We start from the raw sequence: 25,230 nt of genomic DNA on the forward strand, positions 1-25,230 counted from the left end.
TGAGGTCAGGAGTTTGAGACCAGCCTGGCCAACATGGAGAAACTCTGTCTCTACTAAAAATAAAAAACTTATTTGGGCATGGTGGCGTGCTCCTGTAGTCCCAGCTACTTGGGAGGCTGAGTCAGGAGAATTGCTTGAACCTGGGAGGAAGAGATTGCAATGAACCAAGATTGCGCCCCCGTACTCCAGCCTGGGTGACAAAACTATTCAATCTTAAAAAAAAAAAAAAATTCAATTGAAAATAAGATAGCCAAGACTGTAGAATTATGTGAAACAACACTCTGACCTGTTGATTTCCTTAGACTGACATAAATAGAGTTTAAGGAGATTATTCTACAAATGGAGAAAAGACTCCACCTGCAGCTCCTTCCAAAACAGAGGGCTCTTTTCTACCATTAAATACAACCCACAGCATTTCTCTTCTGGTTCCCACCTTCTATGGGCATGGCAGATTTTGGCTGCCTGGCATGGAACTAGCTCTTGGATTCTCCACTGCCATTTTCTTGAGTCAAACAGCAGCATTGCAAATCTTAGGATTTATTTTGCTTGAACAGAGAACAATCTTTTATATAATATAATGCTTGGAAGCTTTTCAGGTATGAGATGAGTATTAGTGAGTATCATGATTTATGACATTCCTTGGCATTCTCTGGCATCCAATATGAAGGTGGTTTATAAACCAAATTCCATACGCTTTAACTTGTGTGGGCTACAGCTATACAAGCTCACTAAATAAAAACAATCACCTTAAGCAATTCACTTAATACAGAGAATCAAATTATCAAAACTAGGATCAAGACTTTTGTCCCAAAATATCAAATTCATTTCTCTAATGTCCAAGATATCATTTTTAAAAATTTTTCTTTCCTTTAAAGAAAACCCAGAAGACTATGCTTTGAAAGGTATGAGGAAAGATCAATTAATCTATTATTTAGTGTTGTATGGGAAAAGAAAATGTTTATTTCTTTTCATGTTGAAATATACATACGTTATAGAACATTTAGAGAATACAGAAAAATAAAAAATGAAATAATCTATAATCTTACTATATGGATATTATGTTACATATCTATATATACATTAAAAGTTACAATCACTATGATATGGCCATTTATTCAAATTCATTAATAAGTTCTGGACATTATTCTAAGTTGTTATCATTCAAATATATGATTTTCCATGCTTATATAATTATCATATAATTATGCCACAATTTATCTCTTCATCACCTGTTTCTGAACTGCTGCATGGTTCTTAAATGTTCATCATTATAAATAGTAGAGTGGATATCTTATCCATAAATTTTTGCCTCTCAGGACAGATCCCTGGAAAAAGTCAATAGTTGTAAATATTTTTATGGCTCTGTTACCAAATTGTTGGCTAAAAACGATGTTCTTATCTATATCTTATTGAGGAGAGGAAGATGGCTACCTCTTCAATGCAGAATTCCTAGAACTATGACATTTCATTTAATTTAAACTGACAACTCAATAAGAAAATATATTGTATTTTTAGATTTAATTTATTTTTTCTGTGTTTTTAACCAAGTTGGATGCTTGTCATTTAATAACATATTAAGAAGATTAACACTTTTTAAAAATAGTTACAAGCCTATGTTTCTTTTAGTTTGATTTTCATTTTTAACATTAAATTTAATGTTTTTAATAAAATAGACCATTCTCTGCTCTTGGTTATAGTTCTACTTAATATATGATTTAAAATTTTCTTATCCTATAAGCAAAAATATCTATATATTATTTTATTCTTATTTTCTTTATATTTACCTATTACATTCATCTAGAATTGACTTTATGACAAGGATGTAACATTTTTACTCTATGTAATGATGGTCAATTCAGATTTCATGAAAGTTTAATTTTAAAACTATTCAACTGCACTTTAAATAAGACTTACAAATAAAAGGTCTTAAATTAAGGCCAAGCACTGTGGCCCACGCCTGTAATCCCAACAATTCCAGAGGCCGACGTGGGTGGATCACAAGGTCAAGAGATCAAGATAATCCTGACCAACATGGTGAAACTCCATCTCTGCTAAAAATACAAAATTAGCTTAGTGTTGTGGTACATTCCTGTAATCCCAGCCACCTGGGAGGCTGAGGCAGGAGAATCACCTGAACCCAGGAGGCGGAGGTTGCATTGAACCAAGATGGTACCACTGTGCTCCAGCCTGAGTGACAGAGTTAGACTCCAACTCATTAAAAAAAAAAAAAAAAAAAAAAAAAAAGGAAATACAGACATAATTTGAACTCATTAAAATGTAAAATCTATAAGGGCAGGTATTGTTGTCTGCTCTGTCCTCTGCTGTATCCTATTACACAGAGCATGACCTGGTGCTTAAGAGGTGTTCACACATTTATGGATGGATGGAAGGAAGGGAAGGAAAGGAAGAAAGAGAAGGATGGTAGGGGAAACCAGCTTTAAAAAGCCTCAAATGTCCATGCTTTATTTTACCCATACTGTTCCCATGGTTTCAGTAATAGGAAATCATCAAAACATGAGTTTCTAATTCAGTGGTTTTTCTCCTTATTCAATGAAGCTGAAAAAATATTGGAATACTTCAGATTTATTTGTCAGATGCTTACATGTTTGCACACACACATTGAGTAAGTCACTTCCCAGCATGTAGAAAATGCTCATTTCATCTTCAACTACTTAAAAACCCTTTTAAAATTTAAAAGAGAACTTGCTGAGTGGCCCAGAGCTTTTAACACAGACATCCCAAGGTCCTGGATTTCAACAGATATTTCCCCCTGGCTTTCAGGACTATTCATCAAACTGATGATACCAATAAAGGAGTTACATCAACTTGAACCAAAACTCTGGTTTCTTCAAAAGGTTCTTTGAGAGCTGTGTCCCAGCAGTGTCTGCTGAGTTGCTGCAAGTGAGGCAGCGTTTGAACTGTAGGTACCTCCTACAAGGTCAAGAATTTATTTATTCATTTGCCAAAATACTCAAGCCTCTAACACCCTCCTAAAACAAAGACTCTCTTCTAAAACATGTGCTTATTCCTATTCAGAGAATCTCTGACATACTCAGACTGAATAAACTCTTTATGTGCCTAAGAAAAGTGGACCTCTCAGGCTCTGTTTAAATACAGGTAATTTTATATCAACTTTAATTTTTCAGGAAACAAAAGAATGTTTGTTGATAGGTGGAAAGACAGAAAAGAAACAAATTCATAGTGAAAACAGAGAAGCAAATCATTTCTGCCTTTAGCCTTAGATAACTAACAATTTAATGCATAAAAGTATGGTCTAACTCCTAAAGATCATCTAAAATATAAACAACATATGTTAGGGATTATAAGACGTCTTTTAATCCCTAACATATGTGGTTTATATTTTAGATGAACATTAGGAGTTAGACCTAAAGGTTATAATCTACTCACAATTATACATGTACTTGTGTCACACCAACACACCCTGTGTAATAGGACAATACATTCCAACAGTTTGCTTTCTTCACAGACACTCCAGTATTGTACACTGAAACAATACAGACACCAAGTCAAATGGTTATTGCAGAGCCAGTAAGAAGTAACACTAAATGCGAACAGGATGTCAGAGAATCTGGGGCAGAAAAACAGGCATAAAGAGATCAGACTTTCTTTTACTGAAGCAGGAAAGGAGTGTCTTGGGAGGAGAGAGCAGGGACCTCTTTTAAGAAAGGATTTGGTAATATTTAAATGAGCGGCCTGCAAAGTCAAGACAGCACAGGTTCCAGCTGCCCCTGAAAATCTTTTTAATGTTGCCTTTAACTCAAGTGTGAGTTTGGGCAGGTCATGGTTTCAGAGGTGACAGCTCTCAGTTTAACAAAGATTTCAAGGCACAAAAAATAGTTTGAAAAGATTTCTATGATCCCAAGTGTTACAATACAAAGAGGGCTTATTTCAAACTCCTCATTTTCCAGACATAATAATAATACGGGGATAGGAACTGTCACTTCAGACTGCTTACTCTGAATAGCCGCTTTCTATCCTGCAGCACGTGGGAGAACAGTGGAGGGAAAGCAAATGCCTCAGACCCAGAACATTCAAAGGTGTCATGTAGAGAAAGACCAGCTCCAACAGTCTGCAAGACTCGGCTCTAATCTGCATAACTATGTTAACTCACCTAAGAAAAGGATGTGTAGATGTGAAGGGAGATTGATTTTTTTCTGGAAACAGAAAAACTGTCACCTGAGCTATAATTACCAGTGCTCATTAATAAAAAGTTCTGAAAAGTGCAGGGACCCATTAGCAAGATATTTTCTGCAGTGTCCCAAATGCATCAGATTTCCAACTCCCTGCCTTCAGTGATACATGTGGGAATTCACTCAAGGTGGTTGCAAAAATATTAAAGGAAAAATACTAAAGAAAATAAAAGTTAGAAAATATAGTCTCAAACTCTTTTAAAAGGGCTAAAAGTTTTTTTCACATTTTCAGTAAAAGTTTCAGCTAAAAGGGGCCTAAATGCCCCTTACATTTAGTTAATAAGTAAAGCAAATAGCTAAAGTATGTAGAGACATTTACCTAATTTGTTTACTCATGTAGTCTTAAAATTAACCTTTAAGCTAAATTGCCCTCTCAAGGAAAAGTCAACCAAAAAGATAACCCTCTAACAGTGTTCACGTCAACCATCAAAACCTGTGCTTTAATCTTCAACCTCTGGTAGTGTTAACTAAAACCTTTGTCAGTTGAACTTTACTAAATGAATGCAAGTCTCTCTAGCTAGTAAAGGCCAGCAGCTATCACTTTACAGCACTCTCCAAAGTGCCTGTAAGCAGCCACAGACCCTCAGTCAAACCAGCAAAGCACAGTATCTGTGTGTCATTGTACTTTACTCATCTGTTGCTAAGTCAAAGTCTGAAAAACAAACTCCTGCAAGTAGTAACCCCCAAACTAGTGCCCAAACACAGAGCAACCCCAGCAGATTTATTTATCTGTTTTTATCTGATTTGTTAACCTTTGATTTATCCAAATTCCCTCACTGGATTTTGTCCCCTCCAGAAACACCAACTTTCTATAGAATTTAGCTTTCTTTGCAGGAATGAGACTAGGGAAAGATTATGTTGGTCATGAGCAAACAAATATCCCAGCAACTGGACTTGTTCTATTTGATACTCTCTTTTGTTTAAATATTTACAAATTTTTGTTGAGGATTTACTTTGTGTCAGGCATCATTCTAGGCACTAAAGACATAATAATACATAATAGTGGAGGGAAGAAGATTAAGAGAGCATTAATAAAGAAATTATATATAAAATATGTAATGGGAAGGGGTCCAGCTGGCATGATGGCTGAATAGAAACATCCACTGTGCAGCTCTGAGCAAGATTGAGGCAGAAGGTGGGTGATTTCTGCATTTCCAACTGAGGTAGCTCATTTATCTCATTGGGACTGGTAGGACAATGGATGCAGCCCAAGGAGGGTGAACTGAAGCAGGTTGAGGTGTTGCCTCACCCAGAAAGAGCAGGACGTTGGAGAACTCCCTCTCCTAGCCAAGGAAAGCCATTAGGGTCTGTACCCTGTACTCCAGCCTAGATACTGCACTCTTCCCATGGTCTTTGTAACCTGCAGACCAGGAGATTCCCTCTGGTACCTGTACCACCACAAGGGCCCTGGGTTTCCAGCACAATACTGGATGGCCATTTCGGCAGACACTAAGCTCACTGCAGCTTTTTTTCATATCCCAGTGGCACCTGGAGCACCAGAAAGACAGAAACGTTCAATCTCCTGGAATAGGGGCTGAAGCCAGGGAGTCAAGCGATCTGGTTCAGTAGGTTCCACCCCCACTGAGACCAGCAAGCTAAGATCCACTGGCTTGAAATTCTCACATCCAGCAGAGAAGTCTGAGCTCAATGTGGGACACAAGAGCTTGATGGGTGAGGGCTGTTGGGCTTTACTGAGGCTTGAGTAGGCAGTTTTAACCTCACAGTGTAAACAAAGCCACTGGGAAGTTTGAATTGGGTGGAGCCCACCACAGCTCAGCAAGGTGGCTAGAGGCAGACTGTCACACTAGATTTCCTCCTTGCTGGGCAGGGAATTTCTGAAAAAAGGCAGCAGCCCATCAAAGACTTCTAAATAAAGCCCCACCCTCCTGGGACAGAGCACCTGGAAAAAAAGATGGTGTGGACACAGCTTCAGCAGATTTCAACATCCCTGCCTGTAACTCTGAAGAGAGCAGTAGATCTCTCCACACAGTGTTCAACCGCTGATAAGGGACAAACAGCTTCTTCAAGAGGATTCCTGACCCCTGTGTATCCTGACTGGGAGATGTCTCCCAGTAAGGGCTGACAGACACCTCATCATGAGAGCACTGGCTGGCATCTGGCAGGCACCCTTCTAGGACAAACCTACCAGAGGAAGGAATAGGCAGCAATATTTGCTGCTCTGCAGCCTCCACTGGTGTTAACCAGGCAAGCAGGGTCTGAAGAGGACCTCCAGCAAACTTCAGCAGATCTACAGCAGAGGGTCCTGACTGTTGGAAGGAAAACTAAGAAACAGAAAGGAATAGTTTCAACATCAACAAAAATGGTATCCACTCAGAGAACCCATCCAAAGGTCACTGAGTTCAGAGACCAAAGGTAGATAAATACACAAAGATGGGGAGAAACCAGTGCAAAAAGGTTGAAAATTCCAAAAACCAGAACTCCTCTTCTTCTTGAAGCAATTACAACTCCTCACCAGCAAGGGAACAAAACTGGATGGAGAATAAGTTTGACAAACTGGCAGAAGCAGGCTTCAGAAGGTGGGTAATAACAAATATCTCCAAGCTAAAGGAGCATGTTCTAACCGAATGCAAGGAAACTAAGAACCTTCACAAAAGCTTAGATGAATTGCTAACCAAAGTAAACAGTTTAGAGAATATAAACGATCTGATGGAGCTAAAAAACACAGCATAAGAACTTCATGAAGCATATACAAGTTTCAATAGCTGAATTGATCAAGCAGAAGAAAGAATATCAGAGATTAAAGATCAACTCAATAAAATAAAGCAAGAAGACAAGATTAGAGAAAAAAGAGTGAAAAGAAACAAACAAAGCCTCCAAAAAATATGGGACTATGTGAAAAGACCAAATCTATATTTGATTGGTGCACCTGAAAGTGATGGAGAGAATGAAACCAAGTCGAAAAACACTCTTTAGGATATTACCCAGGAAACTACTCTAACCTAGCAAGGCAGGCCAACATTCAAATTCAGAAAATACAGAGAACACTACAAATATACTCCTCAAGAAGAGCAACCAGAGAAAAAAGTCAAGTTAGCCACAAAGGGAAGCCTATCAGATTCGCAGCAGATCTCTCAGCAGAAACCCTACAAGCCAGAAGAGAATAGGAGCCAATATTCAACATTCTTAAAGGAAAGAATTTTCAACCCAGAATTTCATATCCAGGCAAACTAAACTTAATAAGCAAAGGAAAAGTAAAATCATTTATGAACAATCAAATGCTGAGAGATTTTGTCATTGCCAGGCCTGCCTTACAAGAGCTCCTGAAGGAAGCACTAAATGTGGAAAAGAACAACCAATACCAGCCACTGCAAAAACATACCAAATTGTAGAAACCATTGACACTATGAAAAAACTGCATCAACTAATGGGAAAAATAAACAACTACCATAAAAACGGCAGGATTGAATTCACACATAACAATATTAACTTTAAATATAAATGGACTAAATGCCCCAGTTAAAAGACACAGACTAGCTAATTGGATAAAGAGTCAAGATCCATCAGTGTGCTGTATTCAGGAGACCCATCTCACATGCAAAGACACATGTAGGCTCAAAATAAAGGGATGGAGGAATATTTACCAAGCAAATTGAAAGCAAAAAAGAAGCAGCAATTGCAATCCCAGTCTCTGAAGAAAGCACTTTACACCAAAAAAGATCAAAAGAGACAAAGAAGGGCATTACGTTATGGTAAAGGGATCAATGCAACAAGAAGAGCTAACTATTCTAAATGTATATGCACCCAATACAGCTCATCTGGATTCATAAAGCAAGTTCTTAGAGACCTACAAAGATACTTAGACTCCTACACATTATACTGGGAGACATTACCACCCCTTTGTCAATATTAGACAGAACAAGACAGAAAATTAACAAGGATATCCAGGACTTGAATTCAGCACTGGACCAAGCAGACCTAATAGATATCTACAGAACTCTTTACCCCAAATCAACAGAATATGTATTCTTCTCAGCACTATATCACACTTATTCTAAAATTGACCACATAATTAAAAGTAAAACACTGCTCAGCAAATGCAAAATAATGGAAATCATAACAGTCTCCCAGGCTACAGTGCAATGAATTAGAACTCAGGATGAAGAAAGTCACTCAAAACTGCATAGCTACAAGGAAACTGAACAACCTGCTCCTGAATGACTACTGGATAGATAATGAAATGAAGGCAGAAATAAAGATGTTCTTTGAAACCAATGAGAACAAAGACACGATGTACAAGACAGTCAGCAAAAAGACAAAGCTGGAGGCATCACACTACCTGACTTCAAACTATACTACAAGTCTATGGTAATCTAAACAGCATGGTACTGGTGCCAAAACAGAAATATAGACCAATGGAACAGAACAGAGGCCTTGTAAATAATGCCACACATCTACAACCATCTGATCTTTGACAAACCTGACAAAAACAAGCAATGGGGAAAGGATTTCCTATTCAATAAATGTTGTTTGGGAAAACTGCTTAGGCATATGCAGAAAGCTGAAACTGGATCCCTTCCTTACATCTTATACAAAAATTAACCCAGATGGATTAAAGACTTAAACATAAAACCTAAAACCATAAAAACCCTAGAAGGAAACCTAGGCAATACCATTCAGGATACAGGCATGGGCAGGACTTCATGACTAAAACACCAAAAGCAAAGGCAACAAAAGCCAAAATAGGCAAATGGGATCTAATTCAACTAAAGAACTTCTGCACAGCAAAAGAAACTATCATGAGAGCGATGCAACCTACAGAATGGGAGAAAAATTTTGCAATCTCTCTATCTGACAAAGGGCTAATATCCAGAATCTACAAAGAACTGAAACAAATATACAAGAAAAAAACAAACAACCCTATCAACATGTGGGTGAAGGATCTGAACAGACACTTCTCAAAAGGAGACATTTGGCCAGGTGCAGTGGCTCACACCTGTAATCCCTGCATTTTGAGAGGCCAAGGCGGGTGGATCATGAGGTCATGGGATCAAGACCATCCTGGCCAACAAGGTGAAACCCTGTCTCTATTAAAAATACAAAAAATTAGCTGGGTGTGGTGGCACATGCCTGTAATCCCAGCTACCTGGGATGCTGAGGCAGGATAATCAATGGAACCCAGGAGTCAGAGGTTGAAATGAGCCAAGATCACGCCACTACACTCCAGCCTGACAATAAACAGAGACTCTGTCTCAAAAAGAAAAAAAGGAGACATTCATGCAGCCTACAAACATATGAAAAAAAGCTCGTCATCACTGGTCATTAGAGAAATGAAATCAAAACCACAATGAGATACAATCTCATACCAGTTAGAATGGCTATCATTAAAAAGTCAGGAGACAACTGATGCTGGAGAGGATGTGAAGAAATTGAAGAAACAGGAATGCTTTTACACTGTTTGTGGGAGTGTAAATTAGTTTAACCATTGTGGAAGACAGTGTGGTAATCCCTCAATGATCTAGAACTAGAAATATCATTTGAACCAGCAATTCTATTACTGGATATATACCCAAAGAAGTATAAATCATCCTATTACAAAGACACATGTCCATGTATGTTTATTGCAGCACTGTTCACAATAGCAAAGACTTGGAATCAACCCAAATTCCCGTAAATGAGAGACTAGATAAATAAAATGTGGCACATATATACCATGAAATACTATGCAGCCATAAAAAAGGATGAGCTCATCTCCTTTTCAGGGACATGGATGAAGCTGGAAGCCATCATTCTCAGCAAACTAACACAAGAACAGAAAACCAAACACCACATGTTCTCACTCATAAGTGGGAGTTGAACAATGAGAACACATGGACACAGGGAGGGGAATGTCACACACCTGGTCCTGTGGGGGATGGGGAGATGGGGGAGGAATAGCATTAGAAGAAATACCTAATGTAGATGACAGGGTGATGGATGCAGCCAACCACCATGGCACATGTATACCTATGTAACAAACCTGTAAACCTGTACGTTCTGCACATGTACCCCAGAACTTAAAAGTATAATATATATAGGCATGTGTACATATATATATATATATACATACATATATATGTGCACATGCCTACACATACATATATTCTACATATGTATATATGTAATGGAGTTATAAGCTCTAGGAAGAAAAATAAAGCAGTGAAAGGAGACACTTCCAGAAGAAGACAGACCTCATAATCCAGTGTCCATCTCCATTCTTCATGCTTGACTTCTCACAGCTTTCAAATCACATTGCCATCCTTTCCTCTTCACCAAGCTGATGAGAACGTCCAGTGCTCCTTCTTTGGCACCAGCGGTATGTTCAGATCAACAAATGCAAAACTGAATGCCCAGGAACTTTCCCCTGTGATACTCCTTTATCAAATAAAAGTTGAACCAGTCTTTTCCCCTGCTCTCCAGCCATTTTTGGACATGCTTGGGACTCTGCTCTCCTCAGAGGCTCTGCTATGTCAGTAATAAACATTTTTGAATTCTCTTGATGCATGATAACATCAGTCTACCCAGACTTTGAGTAGGGAGAACATCAAGCTGATTGAGTGACCACTCTGAGGAGGTATTTGATGGATTAGGGAGTGAGCTATACATATCTGGGGGAGAAACAGTCCAAGGGAGAAAAGTTCTGATGTACTGAAGCAAAGGCAAGGAGATAGATAGGCTGGAATAAACAAGGAATAAAGTATGGGGAAGGAATCAGGGAGATCACAGGAGAAAGAAACAGGTCCCATAGAGCCATGTAGGCCATGCTAAAGGGAGCTGGATTTTCTTCAAAGTAAAACCATCAGAGGGATTTGGGCAGTGATTTTACATTTACCATTTTACATTTTAACAAAATCATTCTAACAGCTATGGCAAGAATAGAATTCAGGGGTCAAGAGTGGAGTTAAGAAGAGGCTATTGCAAAAGTTTCTAGAGGAAAGAAGCACTTACATCTAAGCAACGGTGTAGTTTATAAGATGAGGTTTGATTGTGGATACAGCTAAAGGTAGAATCTGAAAGCTTTGCTCATGGATTGGATAGGAAGTATGACAGAAAGAGAAAGAGAAAACTTCAAGGGAGATTCCAGATGTTTTGTTTTGGTTTGGTTTTTTGGTTTTTGATTGATTACCTGGAAGAATGGAGTTGCCATTAACTAAGGCAGTCAAGATGGAGACAAAGATTAAATTTTGATGAGCCAGGGGGTGTTTAAAAGTTGGACTTTGACTATTTTTGAGGTAAGATGTCAGATTTCTAAGTGAACATGTCAGGTAGGAATCTAGATATAAAAAACTAGAAATCAAGAGAGAAGACAGGGTTGGAAATAACAATTTGAGAGTTAAGTTGCAGTGAGTATTTGAAACCAGGAACCTATCCAGCGTGTGACAGTTGAATGAAAAAAGTAACAGAGAGTGAGTCTGGGGCATGCCAAGGTCAAGAAGATAAAGGAAGATCCAGCAATGGGGACTTTGAAGCCATAAACTGGCATTCTTGAGCCTGGTTTATATGAGTTCAACCTAAAGACATATACTGATAAATGTAGTTCTGGACCTGGAAGGCTGAAGACTAGATCTTCAGTTTTGGCATATTCATTATGATAAAAAAAAATCTTGTGACCCTTCTTCCAGAAAGGGCCCCCTATTGTAGTCAATCTGTTCTACTTGAGTTAACTCATTAATCATTCTATCACCTCTGGATATAACTGATATTACATTCATTTTATAGATGAAAGAATAAGTAGGGGCTGCTCAAGACTGAGGGTGAACTAGCCCAAAATTACAAAGCTTATAAGACATGGTTGTTGGTTAGGCTTAAATTTCAGGTTCCCCAACTCCACAGGGCAAATAAATTAGTTGAATGAATTCTACTATGTTACATGGTAAATTAATAGAAAAGTTGTAATTAAATCCTTGATCTTCTTAATTCATTGTGTCCCCCCCCCGCCAGCCAATTGGGAATAAATGATATGGTAATGGAGAATTCTGGTAGTTTATCATTTGCTGAATATTCTTGTATTTCCTGACAAGCCCTCGCTGGACAACAATTGACCACTTCTGATCTTCACTTTATGTGTCCACAGCAAGGAAGTACAGGAATAGAAAATTTAAGGAACAGGCGATGTGAAAAATAGCAAATGAATACTTAAAGAAATAATCCTGCATATAAATTTTTAAATGTTAAATTACTATCAAATGTGGGAAAATCTTACTAACACACTACATCTACAACAAGAACACATAATCTAAGAGGAGAGAGAGACAGGTATATATTTAGGGTTTCTGGTTTTTTATATTTAGCCTTTTTGTGACTGGCTACTACAAAATTAATATTTTATTATATAAGTTTTATTTTAAAATGATAATGATCTATTTACACGGACTTTTACAATCAGTATTGTATGATTTTTATTAGTCAAAGGCCAATTAGTTTTTCAACACCTACAAAATTAATTTTATAAAGACATTCATGCAAAACATTACTTTTTTTTTTTGAGACAGGGTCTCACTCTGTCACACAGCCTGCTGGAGTGCAGTGATGCATTATAGCTCACTGCAGCTTCAAACTCCTGGGCTCAAATGATCCTGCCACCTCAGCCTAGCCAGTAGCATGTTGGACTACTACTGGCACACATCACCACCCTTGGCTAATTTTTTTTTTTTTGTAGAGATGGGGTTCTCACTATGTTGCCCAAATTGGTCTCAAACTTCTGGCCTCAAGCAATCCTCCTGCCTTGGTTTCCCAAAGGGCTGGGATTACAGGCATGAGCCACTGCACTTAACCTACATTTTGTTTAAAATCCTTCCATTTGTATTCAGCTTCCTTGTTTACAGTTTTTCACATGTGTCTCATAACTGAATTATGGGAATCAAGGGCCAATTAGAAGAAGTAGGTATTGTTAATTATTTTATATAAAGACAGGAGTTATGGCTTAAAGAAAACAAGTGAGCAACCAAAAGTCAAACAACAAGAGCTTGAAATTGACCCTATGTCGTTAGATTCCATGGCCAATGTACTGTCAGATGGATTTCTACATAAAGCTAAATTTCTTGAGAAATTTTACAAAGAAGGGATATATGTGTCCTCAGTGGAATTATGATGGATGGCATAAAAAACAGATAGGAAAAGATGTATGTATTTTACATGCACTGTTACCTATGAAATGTGAATCATTAAGTATTAAAATTAGCACTTATAAAGAGCCTTTAATATATACACATGGTTCTAAAACACTCCAAAATATTCACAAATTTCCATGTAATTCCACTAACATTCAGGTTGCTAACAGCTGTTTCTGTTAGCCCTTGTATTTCTACATTTAGAATTTCTAAGCAAAAAAGAATTTCTAGCATCTTACTAACTTTTCTAAATGCTTTTACACCTATTATGACAATATAAACATATCTGACTTATTTAAGGAAAACTGGGTTATGAAAGAGATTAATTTCCCAACCATGTAATAGTATGATTCAAATATTTGGGTAATAGAAATAATTAAAAAATATATAAATATCTTTAAGTAACTAGATCTTAGAGAAAAAATCAATTGTTTGTAAAGTTACAGAAAATTGTAATGAACCTATGTCAGAACGTCTTGATGACAACTAAAGTTTACATTAATTTTAAAATGCTATGTTTTAAAAGTTAAAAAATGCAGCGGGAAAAGTTTTCAAAATAATACTTTGATAGACTACATCTTTTAAAGCACATGAGAAGGGGAAAAGATGATAAAACATTTGAAGTTATATAGAAACTAAGAAAATAAAAATATGATTAAAGAGCAAACATTTTTAATATGTCCATTTTCAATAGAAAAGAAAGAATAAATGGAATGCACTTAACCAAGTACAAGGTAAAGCCAAGATTTCAGCCTATGACTGTCTTTGGTCCCATTCAAAAAGTAACTGGTAAAACAAACGAACAAGCAAACAAGTTCAAGATACCAAGATCAAGTTAGCATCATTCGATTTATTCTATTGAAATTTTACTCTCTGACACTGTTGAATCTTCTTCAATCCCATATCATATCTAGACATAATAAAGAAAACTCTTGAAAGGAATGAGAGATTCTTTGGAGAAAACAAAGCAGGTTTTCTTCCAAACTGAACTCTTACAAATTCTCACAGTGCCATAATTCACTTCTTGTGTTCCAAAATTTTTATTTTGACAGTCTCAGAAAAACAAAACAAAATGAAAAATAAAATAAAATCCTGTAAACTCTTAGGTGCTCACTGCAGGATTGTCTAAGCATTACTAATGAAAAATTTAACATGATTTGTATAGTTTAAAAATGAATAGAAAATATTTATTGAGTACACAGGTACTTAAAAGTACCTCTTTTTTTATAAAGGGAGTCAAGTGTAAGACATTTTGTCAAATTTCAATATGCTTTACCAAAAGTATTCCTAATGATAAGGATGTTTTCTGGATTCCAGGGAATTCCTTAGCTTTTAAGAAAACAAAATAAGAAAAAGAGATATAATTTTTAGAAAACTCGTTACTAATAAGTATAGACTATGCCTTGAGAATGTCAAAAGGTAAGTGATCTGCATTGACTATAGACAAATATATAACCTAAATGTCAAACTACAAATAGTAGCTTGAAAAATACACATCATATATGCATCACAATATAGGTCCTTGCTTTGTTCATTAGGTCCTGTCTTTTGTACTATTCAAGCTTCAAATGCCTGCTTCCAACTGCCCATTTAGCTGCTTCACCTGGATGCCTAACATATCAAACTTAACAAATCTTAAAAAAAAAATTTCTTTTTAATTCCTTGTATTTTTTTTTAAATCTCAGCAAGTAGTTCATAATTTACCTAGATGTTTGAACCAAAAACCTGGGATTTGTCCTTGATTCTACGCATTCCTTCACTTCCTATACTTGATCTAACAAGTCTTATTGGCTTTCCAAAAAAATATAATAAATAATAGATCCCAAAGTGGTATCATGTTTTTCCCAGTTTTTTCTTCATTTTTTACAACTATTCTGATGGGAATAAAATTCAAGTTTCTCCTCCAAGATTACCAAGATTGACGCCCTACAAGATCTAGTCAATGGATGGCCCAGCATACCCTCCTTCTCTTCAAACATTCAGGTGGCATTTTTGGTTTCTTCTGTCATGACTGCAACCTCCCAGCTTTTCTCCACCTGGATCCCATTTGTCACATCAGGTCCTCAGGTCATAGGTTACTATTTCTGTGAAGTCTTCCCTGGCTACCCAATCTAAGTAGCAATGTTCTACTCCCACCACCCATTATTCTCCACCACTGCATCCTGTTTTGTTTCTTCATAACACTTGTCATTGTCTGTAATTGCTTTCCTTCTGTGTTTGCTGGGTTTATTTTCTCTCTCCCTCATCAAAGAGAGTTTAAGATCTATGAGAAAAGCAGTCTGATTTGTCCTGTGTGTCCATGTATATCTAATCCTACAATATTACTTAAATGAATGGATGAATTTTTATTTTTATTATTATTATTATTTATTTATTTATTTTTGAGATGGAGTTTTGCTCTTGTTACTCAGGCTGGAGTGCAATGGCACCATCTCGGCTCACCACAACGTACACCTCCTGGGTTCAAGCAATTCTCCTGCCTTAGCCTCCCGAGTAGCTGGGATTACAGGCACGCGCCACCATGCCCAGCTAATTTTTGTATTTTTTGGTAGAGACGGTGTTTCACCTTGTTAACCAGGATGGTCTCGATCTCTTGACCTTGTGATCCACCCAACTCAGCCTCCCAACGTGTTGGGATTACAGGCATGAGCCACTACGCCCGGCCATTTTTATTTTTTATTTTTTGAAACAGAGTCTTGCTCTGTCTGTCACCAGGTGCTAGGCTAGAGTGAAGTGGCTCTATCTTGGCTCACTGCAACCTCTGCCTCCCAGGTCCAAGCAATTCTCCTGCCTCAGCCTCCCAAGTAGCTGGGACTACAGGCGCATGCAACCATGCCCAGCTAATTTTTGTATTTTTTAGTAGAGAAGGGGTTTCGATCTCTTGACATTGTGATCCGCCCGCCTCGGCCTCCCAAAGTGCTGGGATTACAGGCATGAACCACCGCGACCGGCCTATGATTGGATGAATTAATTAGTAAATGAATAAGTTACATATATGGTCCTATCCCTAGATATATCCCTAGATAGGGCTAACTGTTGGCTGTGTTAAAAAGAATTATTTATATAAGAAAAACTCTGTAGCAGGACTCCCCCAGAGGATCACTGATATCTAGAGTTCCAACACATTCTTCACCAATTAATATTAAAGGCATCATTAATATTAAGAAAATACAGAACTGGACCCAATCAGATTATATGACGGTGCATCAGTAAAATAGAAAACTTGGCAGATTAAAAGTAGGGGACAGCTGCTTTCCTAGGCTCAGGGAAAGAGAAGAACAACCCCATCTCACCATGACTAAGAGGAGTCAGTCTCTTTCTGAAGATAATGCTGCTGCCAGCAGTTTTAAAGTGGCACATCCAATGTTTATACCAAAGGATCTTTTGTAACTGGAGTTTTGAAAAAGAGAAGCAGTGGGGATGGGGTGCATGTTTGAGACACAGAAATGGATAACTGCTTCTGACCAGAGAAAACCAACCCTAGGGAGTCTTTGTGTGACTACACAAAAACATTCAACTCTCACTATGACTTCTGCCTGCAGGTAAATTTCCTTTGGAATATGCTACTTACCCTGAGATTGTCAAGAAATCTGAATCTATTTAGAAAACACATGGTTTTGCTTTCTTTTAAATAACTGTCTGTGGGGCTTCAAATTATGGCTTATGAGACATTCAATTGTAATTCTTTGAAGGTGAGAACCAGGACCATGTCATGTGTTTATTCTCTGGCTCCACCTGAATCCACTGATCCTGGCGGTGCAGCAGAAACCACCCCTTCCTTTCAAGGGAAGGTCATTGAAAGGATTATTGAACAATAAAGATGCAAGATCTCCTTGAAGGGAAAAGATGTCATAACAGAATGACCTTCTCCTTTTCCTAATTTTTAATGCCAAGACCAGCTTGTACTCATTTTGTGTGAGATCAGCAAAGGAGATTAGGTAATACTATGCGTCTCTGCTTTAAAAAAGTTATTACGTTTTCCTTTGGGTAAAGCAATATTTATTTCCCTATTTCCTCCTCAGTTTGAATTCAGGTAAGCATTTGCAGATTATTTCATAAATATCATTTTTTCTTCAAAGAGATTTATTTAAAAATTAAAATTAAAAATTAAATTAATTTTTTTTGAGACAGAGTCTCACTCTGTCACCCAGGATGAAGTACAGTGGCACAATCTCAGCTCAAACAACCTCTGCCTAATGGGCTTAAGCAATTTTCCTTCCTCAGCCAGCTGAGTAGGTGGGATTACAGGTGCTCGACACCAGGCAGCTAATTTTTGTATTTTTAGTAGAGATTGTTTCCCCATGTTGTATTTTTGCATTTTACAAAAAAAAAAATTGTATTTTTAGTCAAGATGGTTTCCCTATAGTGGCCAGGCTAGTCTCAAACTCCTGACCTCAAGTGATCCGCCCATGTTAGCCTTCCAAAGTGCTGATATTACAGGCATGAGCCACCATGCCCAGCCCTAAAAATTAAATGAATTAAAAAGCAATCAGGTATTCTGTTTTCAATTCTCAGTTCTTTTAAATTCTCTGAAACTATAATATTTTCTCCAAATTAGTGCAATACAGATTCAGAGCAGTAAAAAGGATATTTTATTTCATTAAAATATTCAAAGGAAAACACTGAGAAAAGATGTGTAACCAATATAAAAAACTATTAATACCTTTATTATATGAAGTGGGAGTTCCAATGGATAAGGTAAAACATTATGTATCAAAGACATAAATGAGTATGAGACACAAAAGAGACATTTTAAAAAGGAAAATACAACGGAAACTGTCCTGCCCTGCCAGTAATCTTAGCAGAGCACATTAATATAGGTTTTGTTTCTAGTTTATAAAATTACAAACAAAAGTAAATAATCAAATTTACTTTTTCTAATTGAAAACCACTGAGGCATCTTTGTTCAAATGAAGTCCTATTGAGGAGCTCAGGAAATTGGGTTTAACTCATGATATTTGAAAGGGCAGGCCTTGGAGTGGCCTGCTTTTACTCTTCCTCACCATGTTTCAGGGACTTATGGGGGTGCTTAAAAGAGTTTCTAGTTTTCTAAGAAGCACAACTGGAAAATCACTATTTTTAATAACACCCAGTAGTGACAGACACTGTGCAACAGATATATTCCTATGATGTGTATGAGATTCTAAATCACTTCAACCACTTTGAACAGTAATTTAGAAATATTTTATGAAAATCACAAAAGCATCCATATAGTTTGGCTATTTACATTCACTTCTAAAAACCTGTATCAGCTCTAGTGCGTGAAGATACTAAATGCAGCATTATTTAAGTTTGTATATTTAAAAAATAAGTAAATGCATGTATTCAACTATTAGATAAATATTAACTGACCAATGACATTATACAAATTGATTCACTATTAAGGGATGAGAGGACGCAGGAGTGATGGGGCACATGGTTTAGAAAACAGATGAATTTCACTAGGTAGCATCTTGTGTTCTGTACTAAAGTCATGAAATCTCATCTGAAGGTGACTTCAATCTTACTGGAGAGCATTAATTCCCTAAGTTAACCTAGTCCAGATATCATATTACCAAAAAGTACAGGGAAAACTGAAGAGAAAATATGTAAGGTTGTGGCATTATAATTGTTTTACTGGGATAACTCAGGTTAAGACTACATTCCTTATCTGAAGCAAGGTCTCCTTGAGGAGAAAAAAATTAAAACAAAGTAAAATATTTCTCTGGAACCCTCTGTCTTAGTTATGAATCTGTTCAATCTATAGTTATTTGAAGCACTCCAGACAAGAAATGAGGAAGGATGGCTTCTGCCACAAGGAGGTGGGTCAGAAGTTCTACATGGGTTTCTCCTTGGTAAACTCCAAGCTCTAAACGAATCAAAGCATTTTGTACATCAGATTATCCAATTTCACAGTTTTTTCTGTGTCCATCTTCCCTCTGTAATTCCATATCTTTAAAGAGTCTTATTTAAATCCCTCCAGCCTGTCAGCTATGCTCTGGGTAATTTATTGAAGAATTACATGTCCATATTTTAGCCAGAGAGAAGAAGAGAAGATATGTCAGCACACCATTCATGCCTTAAGCAGGTGTGATGATGGCAGAGGTGATAAGTGAGAGATCCTCTAATCTAGGAAACTTGGGTCTCAAAGGCCAAGGTTTTGTTGCCCCATCCCACATAAGGCAACATCCTACTCTGTTGTCATTTTTGAAGCGGCTGATGTGCATTTGATTTTTAAAACAATCAGATAACTAAAGAGAAATAATTTGTAATAATAAATAATAATATAATTAAAGAAATAAATTTGATTAAAGAATGTCACTTCTTTATAGTCTCAAGAATGCTTAGAAAATCATAAAGTTAAAGAGGAGCCATTTGTAGAGAGAAATGAAACTAGGAAAAGGAAATAACTTCTGAGGGTTAAAAAAAAATGAACCAATAAAGATAAACTTCAGGCTATTTCAACTGTCTCTGCTTATCTGTTTTTCAGATGGTGGCAGTTGATCGAAGGAAAGTGAAAATGATTTCTTCAGGTAAGGAGACAAGTGCAAATCAAAGCAATGTGGGTTTCTTTTTTTTAATTTAAGGTAAAACAAAACAAAAATATATCCTGACTATAATCACTTATTCAAAAGAAAAAAATAGAAAAATAAGTTATAATCAGTGTCAGTGGTAAGTAGTTTTTTTTAAAAAAACAACATTTTAAAAGATTATTTTAACCTTTGAGTAACTGCTTTATTAAACACGGCATGCATCTAATTACATAATCTGATGCATGTTATGTTTATAGAAATTATAATTAGTCTAAACACAAAGTCTTTGGGTCTGTCCTATCCCTATTTTGCTACAGTACAAAGCATGTTAGTACATTCTTGGATCACTCTCTTTTTATTCTCTCTCATTTGTCTCATTTCGTCTTGGGGTATTGCATGCATCTTTGTAAGAGAGCTAAATTATGTTCTGAATGAAGGTAGAGTATAAACAAATAAATGAAAATAACTTTTTCTATCTCAATACTTATTATTTCTGACATTTTTTTTCTGATAATGAGTACATCTACCTTAGGTTGTTTGCAAAGGTAGCGACAAAGTTCTCCGATATACTGAAACACAGTCACATCATGCTTCTTGCAGTCACTCCAAAACTGACTTGCTGAGAATTTCTTCTTTAACACACAAGTGGCACCTATAAGGAAAGATAAAAACCGGCACTAGGGAAAAAAATTCAAGGGCAGAATGAACATAAAACATAAACGATGTTGCTCTGTCTAGAACACGTTTGCTTACGTCTATATCTTTGATAACTCATCATCAATAATTTATATCAAACTCATTTGGAAACGGATTTTATTGTCCAAAAACTTTGTTCAAAATATTGCAATACACAGGACAAAATATTGCAATACGACAGTCAAAATTTACCATATATTGAGTGCTTTCCATTTCTCTGGAACTGTGGTAAGTACTTTATTTTATGTAATCCTCACAACAATTGTGGGGTTAGCAACCCTATCCCTATTTCACTGATGAAGAAACAGGCTCAGAGAGACTATGTGGCTTGCTTCAGGTCACCCGGTTTAAAAAGTACTGAGTGGGGATTGGGTTCAGAGCTCTCTGACTCAATGCTCTTAAGTATCATTTCATGCTGTTCATTGAGAGTTAGAATATTAGGGCAGGACTATAGATAAGAATCATCCTTCTTCATAGAAGCCAAGAATATTCATTTACTTTTCAACTTGAATATATACATATGATTCATTTTTCAAACCTTAATGCAGCCTCAACATATCTTGAGGTCAATTGTTAGTTAGGTTGACTTAGCAAAAGTTCATCAATGACTGCAGAACCTGATTTTGACCACAATGTACATCCACGGAAGTTTTTAATGTTTTGACTCTCATCTTTATTTATGATGAATACTAATCACATTCTAAATATTCTATTCTAAATATTACAGCATTTTAGACATATACAAGTAGCACATAATCTCTACTGTTTGTATATTGTTTTAGGCCTAGAAACTGACACATTATCTTGCATATTTTTATGAATGGAATCTACTGAGTCATGAGCTCTACCAACTAATTTATTGAGTATCTATGGCAGATTGTTTGCAAAGATGGCCTCAGCAATTTCTTCAAGGCTCTTACTTTTGCAGTGTAAATTCGCTCCATCTCCCTTCAAGAGGTGGCTTCTATTTCTCCTGCCCTGGAATCTTTAATTTAGGCTGGCCTATGACTTGCTTTAATCAATGAAATGAAGGTGAAACAATCTATGTGACTTAAGACTAGGCCTTAAGATTTATGCAGCTTTCATACTCACTCCTTTGGAACATTTCTACCACCATTTGAGGAATATGGGGTAGGTTGTTTGAGGGTGAGTAACCACAAGGAGAGAGAAGCCCATAGCCAGGTCCAACTACATGGACAAATCCTCAGGAAACTGGTCTTTTCACTTTAGGAAAACACTGAATATGCCATAAAATTGTGTGCTTTTTTTAAAAAATAAATATTTTATTATAATGAAATAATATGCATGTAATCACTCTAAATTCTACTGATAAATTTTCAAATGTCAGTACACACTTGTTCTAATTATTAGGCACTTTGAAAACTTAACAAAAAGAAAATAAAGTCTTACCCAACTCAACACATCCAGAAATTCCCAGGATAGCTCCTGAACTATGATACAGAGGAAGGGTTATATAAACAATGTCATCAGCAGTACAACCAAAAGCCCACAGGGCAGCAGAACCCCTTAAAACCTGCAGCTGACTAATCACAGCTGCTTTTGGTAAACCTGGAAGAGAAGAAAAGAACAGAAATAAATAAATAAATACACACACACACATACACACACACACACCTACCTGCATATACATACATATTCATATAACTAGAAAGGATGTAATAGAAAGGAAGACTATGCTGATAACAACTACACTAGCAATTGACACAAAATACATCAAAGTGGTCTATCTGCTTTGTAAAAGAGGCCATGCTGACTTTAGCAACACTCCTTTTACATGTTGCTAAGACTGGATCTCAAACGCTATGTAATTTCATAGTTGGCCTTTCTGGATAGGTCTAAGGTTCTAGAAATTAATACAGCAGTAGCGCACATTTCGTTTCAGTAGCTGTCTGATAGAGTACTTGGGAGGTAAGTTTTTGTGAGTCCTCATGTGTCTGAAAATGTCTTTTTTTCCACCCATACACTTGAGTGGCTGCTTGTACAGAATTCTAGGTAAGAAATTATTTTTATGCAGGACTTCTAAAGCATTGCTCTATAATCTTCCGACTTCCAGTATATATATTGATAACTTGTCAGTCTTTCTGATTTCTTTTCCTTTGGATGTAACATAGTATTTCTATTTTTTATATCTTTGGAATCTTCTATTAGTTTTCAGTAGTCTATAATCTCATGATGACTTGTTCTGAGAGCAGTCTCATCTATCCATTACACTGGGAAATTTGTAGATCTTTTCAGTCTAAAAGCTCAGGTCTTACAGTTCTAGATACTTTTTGAATTTGAAAAAATATAACAATCATCGTGCTCATTTGGTGTTTGTCCTACTTGACAATATTTTCTTAATGTTTGGTAGTACAAAGGGCATGGGAGTATCCGAACACCTTGATCCAGCCTCGTTGCTCAGTGTATGATACTCGGCTTTTTGGATTCAAACACCACTTTTGACACTTGCTAGTTGTGTGACCTTCGACAAGTCACTTTGTTTCTCTGAGCCTCCCTCTCTTTTGAAAAGTGACTCCATACAACTTATACAGTTGTTGGGATAATTAAATGGTCTGTGTAAACCATTCTGAGATCCTTACATCTTCTTGTAAGCATGCTTTCTCAGATGGTTGGTCACTACACATGGTAGAAATTTGCCCAAAACTGTTGTTTTGCAAATTTGTTGCATCCATTTTATCCTTAAAAAGATTGGCTCATACCTGTTGTTCCAGAGGTAAAAATGTAAAGACAAGTAGACTTGAGGCATGAGACAACATGGCGGCTGCGTGACACGGGCTCATCAGATGAGGTGCCCAGTTTTTCTTTGAGTGAAATTATGCCTTGTGGAACAGAATCTTTCATCCCCCAAACACTGATATCTTCTGGGAGGCTTGGAAGGATTTCTTCTACACTTCCAAGCAAATCTAAAAGCCAAAGGGTTGGGAAGAGGTAAGCAAACTTTAAATCTCAAACCATTCACTTTGGATTTGCTTTTGTGTATTAAAGCAGGGATCAAATGTAAATAAAAAACTGACTTACTTCTCATGTTGGATAAGTAATATCACAGTCATTTTATGGTTCTGTTTCTACAGGACCAACTGAAAGGAAAATTTAGTTATCACCTGACAGACCAGTGCAAGCAGTCCAATTTAGACTGAATTTGAGAGACTCTATCATGCAACTTATGGGTTTCAACCCATCAATTTTTAAATACAACTATTTAAAACTCTGTCTGAATCTAAATTTAGGATACTGCACTAAACATTTTCCTTGAAGTATAATTCAGTAGCTAGTTATTCGAAAATGCTGCCTGTAGGCTACTATTTAGTTCCACTGTATTGTAAAACATAGTATCCCCTGACTGCTCTGAAATCACAATATCATTGTGGTTTAGAAATCATTCTAAAGCCAAAACTTAAGTGAGTATGGCCTCCAAAAATGGAGGAGGGTGGGAGAGAGAGGTGAAGACTGAGAAATTATCTATTGGGTACAATGTTTACAATTCACAGTTTAGGTGACAGGCACATTAGAAGCCCAAACCTCACCATTAAGAACTATATCCATGTAGGGAAGAGATCCAAGATGGCTGAATGTTAGCAGCTCGGGATTGTGGCTCCCAGTGAAAGCGCAGAAAACAAGAGGATGCCACACTTTTAGATGAATTTTTGCTGCTCACGGACCAGGAAATTCCTAGCGGAAGAGCCCCATGGGTCGCCACCGTGACTCTTGTGGCTGGCACAGCGGTTTTGCTGGCACCTTGGCATGGCAGTCCTTGGTGCAGAGTCAGAAAAGCACCATCAATCTTAATGCCACTGTTTTAGCTGGTGCAGTGGGTTGCTCAGATTCCGGCACTGGGAATCAATAAATTGGACATCCACTCAGAAACCTAATTAGAAAGGCGGTAATTACAAACATGACAGATGGATAAATTTATAATGAAGGGAAGAAACTAGCCTAAAAAGGCTGACAATACCCAAAATCAGAATGCCTCTCCCTCTACAGGGGATCACAGTTCCTCATCAGCAATGGAACAAGGTCTGATAGAGAAAGATTGTGTTCCATTAACAGAGGTAGGCTTCAAAAGGTGGATGATAAGAAACTTCTGGGAGTTGAAGGAACTTGTTCTAACCCAATGCAAAGAAACTAAGAACTTTGAAAAAAGGTTTGATGAAATGCTAACATGAATAGATAATATAGAGAGGAATGTAAGTGAATTAATGAAGTTGAAAAACACAACACAAGAACTTCATGAAGTATGCACAAGTTTTAACAGCTGAATTGATCAAGCAGAAGAAAGGATATCAGAGGTTGAAGACCAACTTGATGAAATGAAACGAGAAGACAAGAATAGAGCAAAAAGGATAAAAAAGAATGAGCAAAGACTCCAAGAAATATGGAACTACGTGAAAAGACCCAATCTATGTTTGATAGGTGTACCTGAATGTGATGAAGAGAATGAATCCAAGCTGGAAAATACTCTTCAGGATATTATTCAGGAAAACTTTCCCAACCTAGCAAGGCAGGACAACATTCAACTCCAGGTAATACAGAGAACACCACAAAGATATTCCTCAAGAAGAGCAACTCCAAGGCACATAGTCGTTAGATTCACCAGGGTTGAAATGAAGGAGAAAATATTAAGAGGAGCCAGAGAGAAAGGTCAGGTTACCCACAAAGGGAAGCCTATCAGACTCACAAAAGATC

The 25,230-nt window shown here is 37.0% G+C and overlaps 1 protein-coding gene across 1 annotated transcript in view; it reads right to left on the minus strand.

Moving 5' to 3' along the window:
• SLC27A6 (solute carrier family 27 member 6) overlaps nucleotides 1-25,230 on the minus strand; it is a 62,129-nt gene that overhangs the window by 24,977 nt on the left and 11,922 nt on the right. Inside the window, exons 3-5 of the mRNA XM_002744634.5 lie at nucleotides 23,247-23,450; nucleotides 21,937-22,095; nucleotides 20,358-20,482 (exon numbers count right to left, since the gene is read on the minus strand). Coding sequence (XP_002744680.1) covers nucleotides 20,358-20,482; nucleotides 21,937-22,095; nucleotides 23,247-23,450 — 488 coding nt within the window. The remainder of the gene's footprint in view (nucleotides 1-20,357; nucleotides 20,483-21,936; nucleotides 22,096-23,246; nucleotides 23,451-25,230) is intronic.

This window comes from Callithrix jacchus, chromosome 2 (genome assembly GCF_049354715.1).
Source record: "Callithrix jacchus isolate 240 chromosome 2, calJac240_pri, whole genome shotgun sequence".
Lineage (NCBI taxonomy): Eukaryota > Metazoa > Chordata > Mammalia > Primates > Cebidae > Callithrix > Callithrix jacchus.